The sequence below is a fragment of the Amaranthus tricolor genome, chromosome 11 (assembly GCF_026212465.1).
Source record: "Amaranthus tricolor cultivar Red isolate AtriRed21 chromosome 11, ASM2621246v1, whole genome shotgun sequence".
Lineage (NCBI taxonomy): Eukaryota > Viridiplantae > Streptophyta > Magnoliopsida > Caryophyllales > Amaranthaceae > Amaranthus > Amaranthus tricolor.
Window position 1 is genome coordinate 3250594 of NC_080057.1, and position 14427 is coordinate 3265020.

General features: G+C 39.2%; 1 protein-coding gene across 2 annotated transcripts; it reads right to left on the minus strand.

Annotated features, from left to right (window-relative positions):
* Positions 1-646: 646 nt before the first annotated feature.
* Positions 647-8199, minus strand: LOC130827555 (uncharacterized). 2 transcript variants are annotated; one of them, XM_057693305.1, is made up of 10 exons: positions 8045-8199; positions 7880-7962; positions 5925-6122; positions 5734-5806; positions 5403-5647; positions 5222-5294; positions 4850-5136; positions 4615-4745; positions 949-1056; positions 647-845 (listed from the first exon to the last, which is right to left on the minus strand). In XM_057693305.1, exons 3-10 carry the CDS (start codon positions 6094-6096, stop codon positions 741-743), a joined length of 1194 nt encoding a protein of 397 aa, XP_057549288.1. In that variant the 5' UTR covers positions 6097-6122; positions 7880-7962; positions 8045-8199; the 3' UTR covers positions 647-740. The 2 variants fall into 2 exon arrangements, with proteins under 2 accessions (XP_057549288.1, XP_057549289.1); XM_057693306.1 differs by lacking the exons at positions 7880-7962; positions 8045-8199 and having other exon boundaries at positions 716-845; positions 5925-6141.
* Positions 8200-14427: the final 6228 nt, after the last annotated feature.

A 14427-nucleotide genomic window follows, 5' to 3' on the forward strand; every position in this document is an offset into this window, starting at 1 on the left:
TGATAGCCACATTCTTCGAAATGCAGAGGTCCGATACTCTACAGTTAAAAAGTTTGGCCTTACACTATTCAGAGCGGTCAAGAAGTTGAAGCCTTTTGGAACATCCGGCGGTAGGTCACACGGGGGAACCACCTAAGTGGCCAATGACAACCTTAGAGTCGTTCGGCCGAATGGTTTAATAGGCTATTGAAATTTAAATCTTGAAATCAGCTTCAAACCAAGAAAGGCGGTGAAGCACTAGTGGAAAAAACCTTATTTGCTGCGGTTTTTTGGCCATTATATGCTGCGGTTTTGGCCCCCAGCATTAGAGGTAGCAGCAGATGGCCTATTTTAAACGCTGCGATTTATAACCGCAGCAGAAAAGTGCATTATATGCTACGGGCCTCCATAAAACCGCAGCATATAAAGTCACACTATATGCTGCGGGCCTCCAAAAAACCGCAGCATATAGTGTGACTTTATATGCTGCGGTTTTTTGGAGGCCCGCAGCATATAGTGTCACTCTATATGCTGCGGTTTTTTGGAGGCCCGCAGCATATATATAATTTTTTTTTTGCTTTTTTCGTTTATTAAATAAATAATCCAATAATAATGTACAATGTAATAAACAATTCCAATAATCCAATTATAATCACCAATAATCTCGTTGTAATAATAAACTCTCGATCGTATATATAATATATAATAATATGTACGTACATATATACATTAAAGTCCTAAAAATCTAAACTAAATACAATTTACCAAGAACAAAAATTAGCAAGATATGCGGCAATCTTGTTTTTCAATTCGCGCATTTCTCCATCCCTCAAAGGGTGTGTTTCCCTTGGAATGTCGTATATAACCTATAATATAATATAAAATTAAAAGATACATAAACATTAGATTTTACCAATAATAGTAAATATATATATAATATTATACTTTAAGAACGTAACAAATACTTACGGCATCTATGTTTTCGACTCCAACCTCCTTCACGGATTTTAAGATGTCGTCCATGTACTTGAGAGCGTAGTGGCCGCAATCAGCGGAATTCGAAGGTTGTCGAAAGCACTAAGAGAACATAGATGTTAGTGCCAAAAACAATTAAAAACCAATAAAATAGCAACTTAACACGTAATATCTAGCATTTGACTATGATTTTCAATTCTAACCACTTCAACACAATAATATATACCAAATAGTGTTGTGTGCCAAGTTTCATGTAAAACAAACCAAGTTTGAGCTAGTTTATGCGCGAAAGTGCCGAAAAAGCTTAAAAAACCTTAAAATTCATACCTTGTGAATCATTTAATTCAAATGTATTCCTTCTGTGTGATCTACACGCATATAAGCAACATCTACATCATCTTGATCCACTGATTTTGGATTGATAAAGGGCGGGAAGTCTTCAAAAGCTTCATATTCTTCCTCATCCTCAACATCACCTATACCAAGGATACTTCTTTTTCCCGGTATAACAATAGACCATTTTTTATCAGACGGGTCTACAATGTAGAATACTTGCTTGGCTCGTGTGGCTAGTATGAATGGCTCTTCACTATCGCGCAAACGAGCTAAGTCTACAAGAGTGAATCCACAAGGGTCGTCATTTATTATGCATCGTCGATTATTATCTACCCACTTACATTTGAAAAGACCAACACTGAAAGTAGAGTAGTCAAGCTCCCATATTTTATGTACCCGCCCGTAGTATACCAATTTAGCATCAACCGGCGCTTGATCCTTGACACTCGCGTAAAATGTAGATGACGCCAAAATAGAAACCCCACTATTCTGTAGATAAGAGGAGTTCTTATCTTGACCCTCAGTCCAAAATGTGAAGCCATTGACATCGTAACCCTCATATTTTTTGACATCATCACGAGGACCAAAAGCTAACCACTTAACAAGTTCAGATACACCCTTGAGTTCTTCACTCATTACTCGATTATGAAACCAATCAATAAACGTCTTGTTATGCAACTGCATTAATCCCCTATCCCCTTTACAAGGATATTTTGCGCGCAATATATCTAAATGCTCACTCAAAAAAGGATGGACTTCAGGAATATGATGCAACACATACAAATGCGCTTGTAGAAGACTGTCTCGAGGAGGTGTGATCGATTTGGAGCCAATTGTTCCTTTTCCCTCAAGCCTTCCTTCATGTCGAGAGGTGGGAAGTCCAATAGGCTTTGCCATGGCCAAATACTCGGCTATAAAGTTACTAATCTCATCGCTCACAGTGCCTTGAATCATACTCCCCTCGGGTTGTGCCGGATTCCTTACCTTGTTTTGTAAAACACCCATGTGTCTTTCAAAAGGATAACACCACCTTAAAAAAACTGGACCCAAAAGCTTGATCTCACGAACGAGATGGACAATAAGATGAACCATTATGTCAAAGAAAGAAGGTGGAAAATACATCTCAAACTTGCATAAAGTTACAATCACGTCGAGTTGAAAAGCATCAAGTGTAAAGGGATCAAGAACTTTACTACAAATTGTGTTGAAGAACGAACATAGCTCGGTAATAGCATATCTCACATGTTTTGGCAATATTCCACGGATTGCGATTGGTAAGAACACTTGCATCATTACATGGCAATCGTGAGATATCATGCTTCCCAACTTCAACTCACCATTTAGGGCCACAAATCTCTTCATGTTGGATGAGTACCCAGATGGAACCTTAATGCCATACAAAGACTCACAAAATGCTCGCTTCTCTGCTTTGGACAATGTGTAGCAAGCTGGAGGCAAATAAACTTTGTCATTACTCATCTTCTTCTTATTGCCCTTTCCCTTGTTATTGCCACCAACTTCATCAGCTTTATTTCTTTTCTTACTCACCTTAACATGTGCCCACAACTCCGGACGAAGACCCTTACATTCAAACCAATCTCGCACGACCTTAACATCCTTTGTCTTACCCGGAATGTTCATGAGAGTCCCGAGTATGGCATCGCATACATTCTTCTCTATATGCATAACGTCAAGACAATGCCTAACCTGTAAATCTCTCCAATATGGAAGCTTCCAAAAGATTGATTCTTTTTTCCGTAATCGGTCTTCACCCCCTTGTACTTGCCTTGATTTACCAAATACAGTCTCAACTCCCTTAACCTGTTCATAAACCTCATAACCGGTCAACGGTCGACGAGCTACACGGTCCTCAACCTCCCCGTTGAACATCTTCTTCTTCTTACGATATTGGTGATCTCGTGGGAGGAACTTTCGATGGTGCATGAATACGTGTTTGCACTTAGGAATCCACGTGGATTCCATGTCATCGATACATATTGGGCATGCTTTCTTCCCTTTGTTCTTATACCCCGATAAGTTGCCATATGCCGGAAAATCATTAACGGTGCATAAAAGCATTGCACGCAAGGTGAACTCCTCATTAGCATATGCATCAAACATTGAAACGCCTTCATCCCACATCTTTCTCAAATCTTCAACGAGAGGCGCAAGGTATACATCTATGTCATTGCCAGGTTGTTTAGGACCCGGGATAAGAAGCGAAAGCATAATGTACTTACGCTTCATACACAACCAAGGTGGCAAATTATAGATCACTAACAGCACCGGCCAAGTACTATGTTGAGAACTAAGATTGCCGAATGGGTTCATTCCATCCGTACACAGTCCGAGCCTTAAATTACAAACCTCATCCCCAAAAGTCTTATGCAACCTATCAATACTCTTCCACTCCGGAGAATCAGATGGATGTGTGAGCAAGTGACCTTTCTTCACCCTATCTGCATGCCACCTCAAATTTAACGCATCTTTCTTTATAGAAAACAAGCGCTTGAATCTAGGTATTATTGGAAGATACCACAATACCTTAGCCGGGGGCCCTTTAGCATCCCGAGCCCCTTTACGCTTGTAGTGCGATAACCCACACCTAGGACACTCTTCTATGTTCTCGTTTTCATTCCGATACAACACACAATCATTCGGACACGCATGAATCTTCTGGTACTCTAAGCCGAAAGGACACATGAGCTTCTTGGCATAATATGTCGACTTTGGAAGTTTATTTCCCTCAGGAAGCATCTCACCTAACGCTTCTAATAACATTGTGAAACTAGCGTCACTCCAATTGAACTTTGACTTAATGTTGAAAATTGTCAACACTGCTGTTAGTTTGGTGAACTTTGTACATCCAGGGTACAAAGGCTTTTGAGAAGCCTCTGTCAACAAGTCAAAAACACGAGGACGTTTTCCTAACTCTTCCTCTACTCCCTCCATCATCTCATCAACACGATCCACATCCTCATTGACATTCTCTTCATCTCTCTCATACCTATCAACATGATCTACTACATCCTCATTGACATCAGCCACATTATTAACGTCCTCAACAACACTTTTCTCATTGTAAACTCCCTCCTCACCATGCCAAACCCAAACATGATATTGAGGCCTAAACCCACGTCGAAGTATGTGCTCCCTAAGGATATCAAAACTATCTACCTTTTTCAAGATATATTTTTGCATGGTATGTTTAATTAAGACTATGACATCTTGAAAAAGCTTAATGATAAGATATTTGGTCTAGGTGATTAAAATGGACTAAATGAACCTAAAAGTGACTACATTATGAAACTAAAGATGAATTACCTCTTCATTTTTTACACTAATTTCGTCTATTTTTTCGACATCTTTTTCTTTGCCAGATTCACCAATTGAATCTGATTTTTCTTCCGCAATTATTGTCTCAACTTCCATTTCTTTTGTATAAGAGTCACCTTCTGAAAAGTGAAAAATAAGTCATTTAATTTCAATTTTTTTTTAGCTTATAAGGCATAATTACTTATCAAAAATAATTAAATAATATAAACGCAATTGTACATACTTTGCAACTGGCTTTCTTCATTTTTCTTTTCAGATACTTCTTCCTTTTGTTTGATGTTTTTTTTAGTTGACTTAGAAGTTTTTTTTTGAGATCTCTTGTTTCCACCCTTAAGAAAGGTTGGATCGATCTTGGCTACCCGTTTATCTTCCTTTCTCCTCTCTTCTTTCTCCATAGATTTTAACAGGTCACGGTATCTTAATTTTTCTTCTTTTGTTCTACAAGACATAATAGCCTTCTGGAAGTGTTCACGAGCTTCATTATAATTCCCCATATTTGCTAAGATGGAACTGTAAATGACGAATAAAAATGCATAAATACATATCTTAAATTACAATAAAAAAAAAATGAAAGCCAAAATAATGATATTAGTACCCCAGAATCCCAAAACTGGAATATGACAACACACCACCAGATTCAAGACGTGATTTGCCTTCAGCAAGTGCCTCTGACAGTATACAAGATCAGGTTATTAGTAATTCGTAAACGGTTTTTTTTTTTTAAACAAAAGATTAGTATAAAAGATAAAGTAGCAAATACAAAAGTTTAGACTCACCCTTTTTTTTATTTAACTCAATAAGACATTTGATCTTACAATCGAAAACGTCTTCACTGATGTCCAAACGGATTGTCTTAATATAATCCAAGCACTCTTTGTATTTCCCTTCATCAAACTTTTTTCTTGCTTCATGTTCAATCCACTCTGCTAATCTTGATAAAGTGGCAGCTTTATCATCAAAATCAAATTGGCTGAAGAAGAAATAAGCTTCAGTGTAATTGCCTTCATCATTATATCCATTTCTGCAAAATGAATCACAATTATGTAATTAAATATAAATATACAGAATTAATGAAATGTTCAAATCAAAGAAATATCAAAATATTACCCCAAAGCAATGCAAACAATATCAGTCAAAGGAAGGTATTTGGCATGATAAGCTTTGGCTTCCTTAAAAGCATCTGCTTATACAATTGAAAAAACTATTAGTACAACTGCATTTTTTAAACACAAAACTAAAAAAAAAATAAAAAATAAATAAATAAACCACAAACATAAAGAAAGTATGATTGAACTCACCCGTCTTTCTATTCAATTCATAAAGACAGTTCAACTTATTTTCAAACAAATAGGTGTTAGTTAAGACAACATGCGGGTCAATTTTTGTCTCTATGTAGTCCAAGCATTCTTTGAATTCATCTTTAGCCATGAAATTTTCAACTACGTCTTCAAATTCTGACACGTCAGTCATTGTTGCTGATTAACAGTGGCCACAACCTACAGAGATGAACAACAAAGATTAAGAGTTAAGAATCTTAAGAATCTTAAGATGCAAATACATAATGTGAATCACAGCTAAGGGGGGATTCAACACTATAGCATAAATTGTTTAAAATTTAAACCGACCACCATCCCACCTGACCACCCCCCCAACACACCCAACCATCTAATGAGCAACAACTTATGGGCTTCTTTCCAAATATATAAAAATCTTTAATGGAAAATATGTAAAAGAAGCACATCCACCTCATTACCATTTTTTGTCATCTAAAAATATGTAAAAGAAGCACTTGTTGCACGCTAAATCCACACCCCTCACTCACAGCCACCCCAATTCGACCTGCCCCCTGCTGCTCCCTCACACAAAACCCTCCACCTCTGCCAACATCACCAACCTTCTCATTCCTCTGCCACCAATCACAGCCAACAACCACCACCAAATTCACACCACCATAGCAGCCACAAAACAACGAACAGCAGTACCCACACAACAACGACACCAACAACCAATTCACCTCGCAACCAACTTACCACCCACACCCACCCTGAAACAAATGTTTCAAGTGCCAAAGTCAATGCAAACAACAAGCAAGGTCAAAACAGTACATCCAACTTAACACTTGCACCAAATGCATGTGAAGGAGATGAGACAACCCCTGATACCCTCCAAGACTTGGGAACAGACTTAAGAACACATTATGGGCATAAGGAAGCCAATTCAACACTAAGGAAACACATCAAAGAGCCAAATATACAGACAGACAGCAAATGCAAGGCTACAGGACATTCTGGCAACCAGAGGACCTTACTGGACACCCTGAGATCAGACCTAGACCAACTGGACAATGGGAAGGGCAGAAATGTCATCTCCCTACATGGACCTAACCATCAAGGGCCTAGGACCATGCTACAAGTCCACCAGGAACCCTAGAAGCCTTGCTGAAGGAAGGCTGTCAGACAGTTTAGTAGAAATCAGACTTGTATAGTTTTAAGTTTTCTGTTTTTTTTTTAATATGCACATGTGTGGCACGTGAGGCTTTCTAGGCGTGTCTTTGTTAAGAAGCCCTTGTGACCGTTATGTTAGTTGAGGACTCTATATAAGGAGAGCCTCACTTGTGTAATTCATTCAGATTTGATCATTAATTCAACCAAGAGGTATTTTCAGAAATATTTTCTGTTTTAAAGTTTTGTGTGTGCAAGACTTTACCAAGGGTGTGGAGCATCCTTGTTTGGCGTGAAGGAGTTGTGGAGCAACTCTGAACCTTCAAAGAACTATACACACAAGGGAGAGAAACCTTGTATTGTGTAGTAGAGGCTGAAGGGATTGGGAGAAGGAACCAAGACCATCAGTCACACCAACAATCTGTCCAAGAAGCCTTTTCTTGAAACTGATTGTGTGTGTTTGTGGTCTATTTGGGCGTCTTGAAGAGTTCCTGTGGATATTCCAAGACAAATCAAAGGAGTAACATTCATCCTTGCATTACAAAGGCCATAATCAGCCTTTAGTTTTGCATCACACCCCCACCACCCAAAATTGAAAAAAAGATCCCACCACTAACCCACCCCCTAACCCACCCTTGTTGCTGCCAGCCACATGCATTGCTGCTTGAAACCCCAAGCCCCACCCACCCCAAGCCCCACCCACCCCAAGCCACACGCAGTCACCCTCTCACACACTCCCACCAAAAATACCCCACAATCACTCAGGAACTGTACAGTTAACAATGTAGAACATAATTTCTTAACATAAATACCTGGTGTTTTACTTCACCATACAGAAGTGCTCTTAATTATGTGCAATTGAACCGTTGAAGAGTGGAGATGCTCTACCATATATCTGAATTCGAAAATCAAATCAACGACAAAACCTATATTGCGAAAACTGAAATCAATAATCTAAAAAGGAGAATTAAGAGTACGCGTAATGGAGGAGTGATATGGACAAAGCTCAGAATGCGCTTCAATTGAGAACTACGAGCACGCGTAATGGAGGAGAGATACGGAGAAAGGTGAAACGTCGACGCTAAGAGAAGGGCGAAAACCAGAGCGAGGGAAAACTGAAAATGACAAGCAGCGGGAAAGAAAGAGTGAAGAATTTAAGAAGCAGTAGGGGTTGAATTGTATGATGTAGCGATTTGTTTTTTTTTTTTTTTAATATCCCACCGGTGTGATCCGGTGCTAAAACAAGACTTTTTCCACCGGTTTGGTTTGAATCGGTGCGAAATCACTTTCACCCTTTTTTTTCTCTTTTTTAATTGGCACCGATTTAAACAGGTTTGAAAAGGATAATTCCGCACCGGTTTAATAGGAATCGGTGCGAAAAGTCTGTATTCTCAATCCCACCCATTTCTTTTACCACCGGTTTTCAAGAACCGGTGCAAAAAGTGCGGTGCCTATTTCACTTTTTTAACTAGTCATGCACACATGGTAGGGCCTTGGACATTTTAGAACTAGGGGTGCCGCCTCTCCTCACTTGGACTTTCCCTCTTGCTCGTCCCTGAATCCGATTGTCTCTGTGACTGTGCATGACACTATGGCTGGCACGAAACGATGTCGTTCTGATAGACTAGAGTACATGAATCAACTCTTCAGACCCCCGACTCTCTATTTTCTTCCTTATGCCGTATGAGATGAGTATGTTGAAAGCTTTAACATGGCTGTTTGCTTGAGGCCGGCCGGCTGAGCAGTGGGAAATTCCTTGATCTCCTAACCAATTTTTAAGGTTAGGTGTCTCAAATTGAGGGTCATTGTCAAAGACCATAGACATTATGACTTTATATCGCGTGATGATATCCTTCCAAATGAAAGACATGACATCCTTTGTCTTTATGCCTTTGACTGCCTCGACTTCAACCCATTTGGTAAAGTAGTCAACAACCACTAAAATGTATACGGACCCAGGATATCCATGCCCTATTTGGACGGTGGATAAGTTTGATGAATGAAACTTGTCATATTTTTTCACCATTTCCATGGCTTTTGTTTCCATAGTCGGCCAAAAGTAGCTTTGTCAAGTGGCTTTCCCTACTAGAGATGTGGTGTGTATATGTGAGCCACATAAGCTTGATGCTTGATGTTTATCATCCAAAATCTCATGCCCCTTTTTTGGATTTCAAAAGAGGCTTGAGGTAGTTGTTCTTCAACAGCTCTCCTTTGTGAATTTCGAAATTGCCCACCCATTTTATCATGGTAACCATTTCTGGATAAGTATCCTGTAGGGTGCCATCTAGCAGGTAGGCTCGGACGCCATCCATCCACGCCGAGCTTCGATCGAGTACACTAATGGGATCTTCTTTAATACTTCGCTTTTGCATAACTTCCCAAAAGACCAACCATGGTGCCAATTTTGATGATCCCAATATTAATAGGGTGTTCGCCTGATTATTCTCCTACCGGGGCACTCAACTTATATGAAATTCATCAACTGTCCCAGCCTCAAATTTGACCGCCCGAAGATATTTGATCATAGTCGGATGGGTGGCCTCATAGTCACCATGGTATTGGCTTCTGACCAAATGAGAATCAGAGTAGCCGTCAATTTTCATTGCCCCTGCCGCCTTACGCATGCAGATGCTAGCTAACAGGGCTTCATATTCAGCTTCATTATTTGAAGCCTGGAAGTTAAATCGTAGACTGACATATAATTCCAGCACCACGCAGCTCATGGTAGAGCTCCTGTCCACGTATACCTTCCAAACCTGATCCAAGTTTTCTAGCTCTACCGGATGTGTCATTTTGACGATGAAGTCAGCAAACGCCTAACCCTTTACTAGTGGAAAAAAAACGTATCTGCTGCGTGTCATTTGCTGCGGTTTTTTTTAAACGCAACAATAAAAAGAAAAAAAAAAAGAAAAAAAAAAGAGTCAAATGCTGCGGTTTTCCAAACGCCCGCAGCAAATAATTCGTCAAATGCTGCGGTTTTGTACAGCCCGCAGCATATATCCTCTCAAATGCTGCAGTTTTCCTTTGCCCGCAGCAAATAATGTGTAGCATTTTACTTTTGATAAATGCAAAACTCGCGTTTTAACGTTCACTTCTTCTCAAAACCCTCATACGTACTGTTGTATTCTTCTCAAAACCCACGACATTGCTGTTCTCCAAGCTTCAATTTCTTCAAGTTCTTCAAAGTTTCTTCAAAAACCCACACATTTGCTGTTCAATACGTTCATTCTTCGTGTTTTCTTGATCTTCTTGCTTCTTCTTCCTGCTTCTTGTCTTCAATCTCTTCATCAAGTTGTTTTGTGTTCTTCAATCTCTTCAAAAACCCACGACATTTGCTTCTTCCTTCTTCTTCTTCCTCATAAACCCACGACATAATCTTTCTTCATTTGATTTATTCTTCATTTGCTCATAAACTCACGACATAAGCACGACATTTGAAGGCCACGCAATTGCTTCCTCATATACTCTGTTCTTCAAAACCCACGAAATTAAGGTACTTTTTCTCTTTTTAATTTGTTAAGCATTTAAGTTTTGCAACATATTCATGAAAACACTCGAAAATTAGGGCTACTGTTTGTACACTAATTTTGTTTCTCTGTTTTTCGTTGTAGATAACATAACCCACGAAATGAATTTTATTATATTTATTTTACTAATTTGCAAGTTCATATCTTTATTTTTTAACATGTAATTTAATAATTTAGTGTTACTAGTTTGTTAAATATTTGTGTAATTTGTTAAAAATGTGGTTTGTTGTTATACTTATGTCTTTAACTATTAGAATTAGAAATGATTTTATTTACAATGTAGTGCTTAATATTGAAGTATAAAATATAGAATTAGAATATGAAGTATGTTTATTTAGGGTTAAATAGATTTGGTATAAATAAGTATATATTTTTAGGGTTAAATATGTTTGTTATAAGTAAGTATATATGTTAAAAGTTGTGTATTAATTTTGTTTTGAATTAATTAATCACATTAATTAGGATGACAAATGATCGTTCTTGGATGTATGGAAGCATTGAATCGTCAGAGTTTATTGATGGCGTATTAGAATTTTGTAGTATTGCGGTTGAACATCAAGTTAGGAAGGGGGAAGTTGGTTTTTATTGCCCATGTGTCACTTGTGGCAATGTATCAAAGGTAGATAGTTTTGATATCCTTAGGGAGCACATACTTCGACGTGGGTTTAGGCCTCAATATCATGTTTGGGTTTGGCATGGTGAGGAGGGAGTTTACAATGAGAAAAGTGTTGTTGAGGACGTTAATAATGTGGCTGATGTCAATGAGGATGTAGTAGATCATGTTGATAGGTATGAGAGAGATGAAGAGAATGTCAATGAGGATGTGGATCGTGTTGATGAGATGATGGAGGGAGTAGAGGAAGAGTTAGGAAAACGTCCTCGTGTTTTTGACTTGTTGACAGAGGCTTCTCAAAAGCCTTTGTACCCTGGATGTACAAAGTTCACCAAACTAACAGCAGTGTTGACAATTTTCAACATTAAGTCAAAGTTCAATTGGAGTGACGCTAGTTTCACAATGTTATTAGAAGCGTTAGGTGAGATGCTTCCTGAGGGAAATAAACTTCCAAAGTCGACATATTATGCCAAGAAGCTCATGTGTCCTTTCGGCTTAGAGTACCAGAAGATTCATGCGTGTCCGAATGATTGTGTGTTGTATCGGAATGAAAACGAGAACATAGAAGAGTGTCCTAGGTGTGGGTTATCGCACTACAAGCGTAAAGGGGCTCGGGATGCTAAAGGGCCCCCGGCTAAGGTATTGTGGTATCTTCCAATAATACCTAGATTCAAGCGCTTGTTTTCTATAAAGAAAGATGCGTTAAATTTGAGGTGGCATGCAGATAGGGTGAAGAAAGGTCACTTGCTCACACATCCATCTGATTCTCCGGAGTGGAAGAGTATTGATAGGTTGCATAAGACTTTTGGGGATGAGGTTTGTAATTTAAGGCTCGGACTGTGTACGGATGGAATGAACCCATTCGGCAATCTTAGTTCTCAACATAGTACTTGGTCGGTGCTGTTAGTGATCTATAATTTGCCACCTTGGTTGTGTATGAAGCGTAAGTACATTATGCTTTCGCTTCTTATCCCGGGTCCTAAACAACCTGGCAATGACATAGATGTATACCTTGCGCCTCTCGTTGAAGATTTGAGAAAGATGTGGGATGAAGGCGTTTCAATGTTTGATGCATATGCTAATGAGGAGTTCACCTTGCGTGCAATGCTTTTATGCACCGTTAATGATTTTCCGGCATATGGCAACTTATCGGGGTATAAGAACAAAGGGAAGAAAGCATGCCCAATATGTATCGATGACATGGAATCCACGTGGATTCCTAAGTGCAAACACGTATTCATGCACCATCGAAAGTTCCTCCCACGAGATCACCAATATCGTAAGAAGAAGAAGATGTTCAACGGGGAGGTTGAGGACCGTGTAGCTCGTCGACCGTTGACCGGTTATGAGGTTTATGAACAGGTTAAGGGAGTTGAGACTGTATTTGGTAAATCAAGGCAAGTACAAGGGGGTGAAGACCGATTACGGAAAAAAGAATCAATCTTTTGGAAGCTTCCATATTGGAGAGATTTACAGGTTAGGCATTGTCTTGACGTTATGCATATAGAGAAGAATGTATGCGATGCCATACTCGGGACTCTCATGAACATTCCGGGTAAGACAAAGGATGTTAAGGTCGTGCGAGATTGGTTTGAATGTAAGGGTCTTCGTCCGGAGTTGTGGGCACATGTTAAGGTGAGTAAGAAAAGAAATAAAGCTGATGAAGTTGGTGGCAATAACAAGGGAAAGGGCAATAAGAAGAAGATGAGTAATGACAAAGTTTATTTGCCTCCAGCTTGCTACACATTGTCCAAAGCAGAGAAGCGAGCATTTTGTGAGTCTTTGTATGGCATTAAGGTTCCATCTGGGTACTCATCCAACATGAAGAGATTTGTGGCCCTAAATGGTGAGTTGAAGTTGGGAAGCATGATATCTCACGATTGCCATGTAATGATGCAAGTGTTCTTACCAATCGCAATCCGTGGAATATTGCCAAAACATGTGAGATATGCTATTACCGAGCTATGTTCGTTCTTCAACACAATTTGTAGTAAAGTTCTTGATCCCTTTACACTTGATGCTTTTCAACTCGACGTGATTGTAACTTTATGCAAGTTTGAGATGTATTTTCCACCTTCTTTCTTTGACATAATGGTTCATCTTATTGTCCATCTCGTTCGTGAGATCAAGCTTTTGGGTCCAGTTTTTTTAAGGTGGTGTTATCCTTTTGAAAGACACATGGGTGTTTTACAAAACAAGGTAAGGAATCCGGCACAACCCGAGGGGAGTATGATTCAAGGCACTGTGAGCGATGAGATTAGTAACTTTATAGCCGAGTATTTGGCCATGGCAAAGCCTATTGGACTTCCCACCTCTCGACATGAAGGAAGGCTTGAGGGAAAAGGAACAATTGGCTCCAAATCGATCACACCTCCTCGAGACAGTCTTCTACAAGCGCATTTGTATGTGTTGCATCATATTCCTGAAGTCCATCCTTTTTTGAGTGAGCATTTAGATATATTGCGCGCAAAATATCCTTGTAAAGGGGATAGGGGATTAATGCAGTTGCATAACAAGACGTTTATTGATTGGTTTCATAATCGAGTAATGAGTGAAGAACTCAAGGGTGTATCTGAACTTGTTAAGTGGTTAGCTTTTGGTCCTCGTGATGATGTCAAAAAATATGAGGGTTACGATGTCAATGGCTTCACATTTTGGACTGAGGGTCAAGATAAGAACTCCTCTTATCTACAGAATAGTGGGGTTTCTATTTTGGCGTCATCTACATTTTACGCGAGTGTCAAGGATCAAGCGCCGGTTGATGCTAAATTGGTATACTACGGGCGGGTACATAAAATATGGGAGCTTGACTACTCTACTTTCAGTGTTGGTCTTTTCAAATGTAAGTGGGTAGATAATAATCGACGATGCATAATAAATGACGACCCTTGTGGATTCACTCTTGTAGACTTAGCTCGTTTGCGCGATAGTGAAGAGCCATTCATACTAGCCACACGAGCCAAGCAAGTATTCTACATTGTAGACCCGTCTGATAAAAAATGGTCTATTGTTATACCGGGAAAAAGAAGTATCCTTGGTATAGGTGATGTTGAGGATGAGGAAGAATATGAAGCTTTTGAAGACTTCCCGCCCTTTATCAATCCAAAATCAGTGGATCAAGATGATGTAGATGTTGCTTATATGCGTGTAGATCACACAGAAGGAATACATTTGAATTAAATGATTCACAAGGTATGAATTTTAAGGTTTTTTAAGCTTT

What these genes read in the sequence shown, in the direction of transcription:
- LOC130827555 (XM_057693305.1), bottom strand. Translation starts at nt 6,096, where the DNA reads ATGACTGACGTGTCAGAATTTGAAGACGTAGTTGAAAATTTCATGGCT. An exon ending in TGAGTTAAATAAAAAAAAGG is followed by an intron (nt 5,295 to 5,402) that starts GTGAGTCTAAAC and finishes GTATACTGTCAG; the next exon opens with AGGCACTTGCTGAAGGCAAA. An exon ending in TCCAGTTTTGGGATTCTGGG is followed by an intron (nt 5,137 to 5,221) that starts GTACTAATATCA and finishes CGTCATTTACAG; the next exon opens with TTCCATCTTAGCAAATATGG.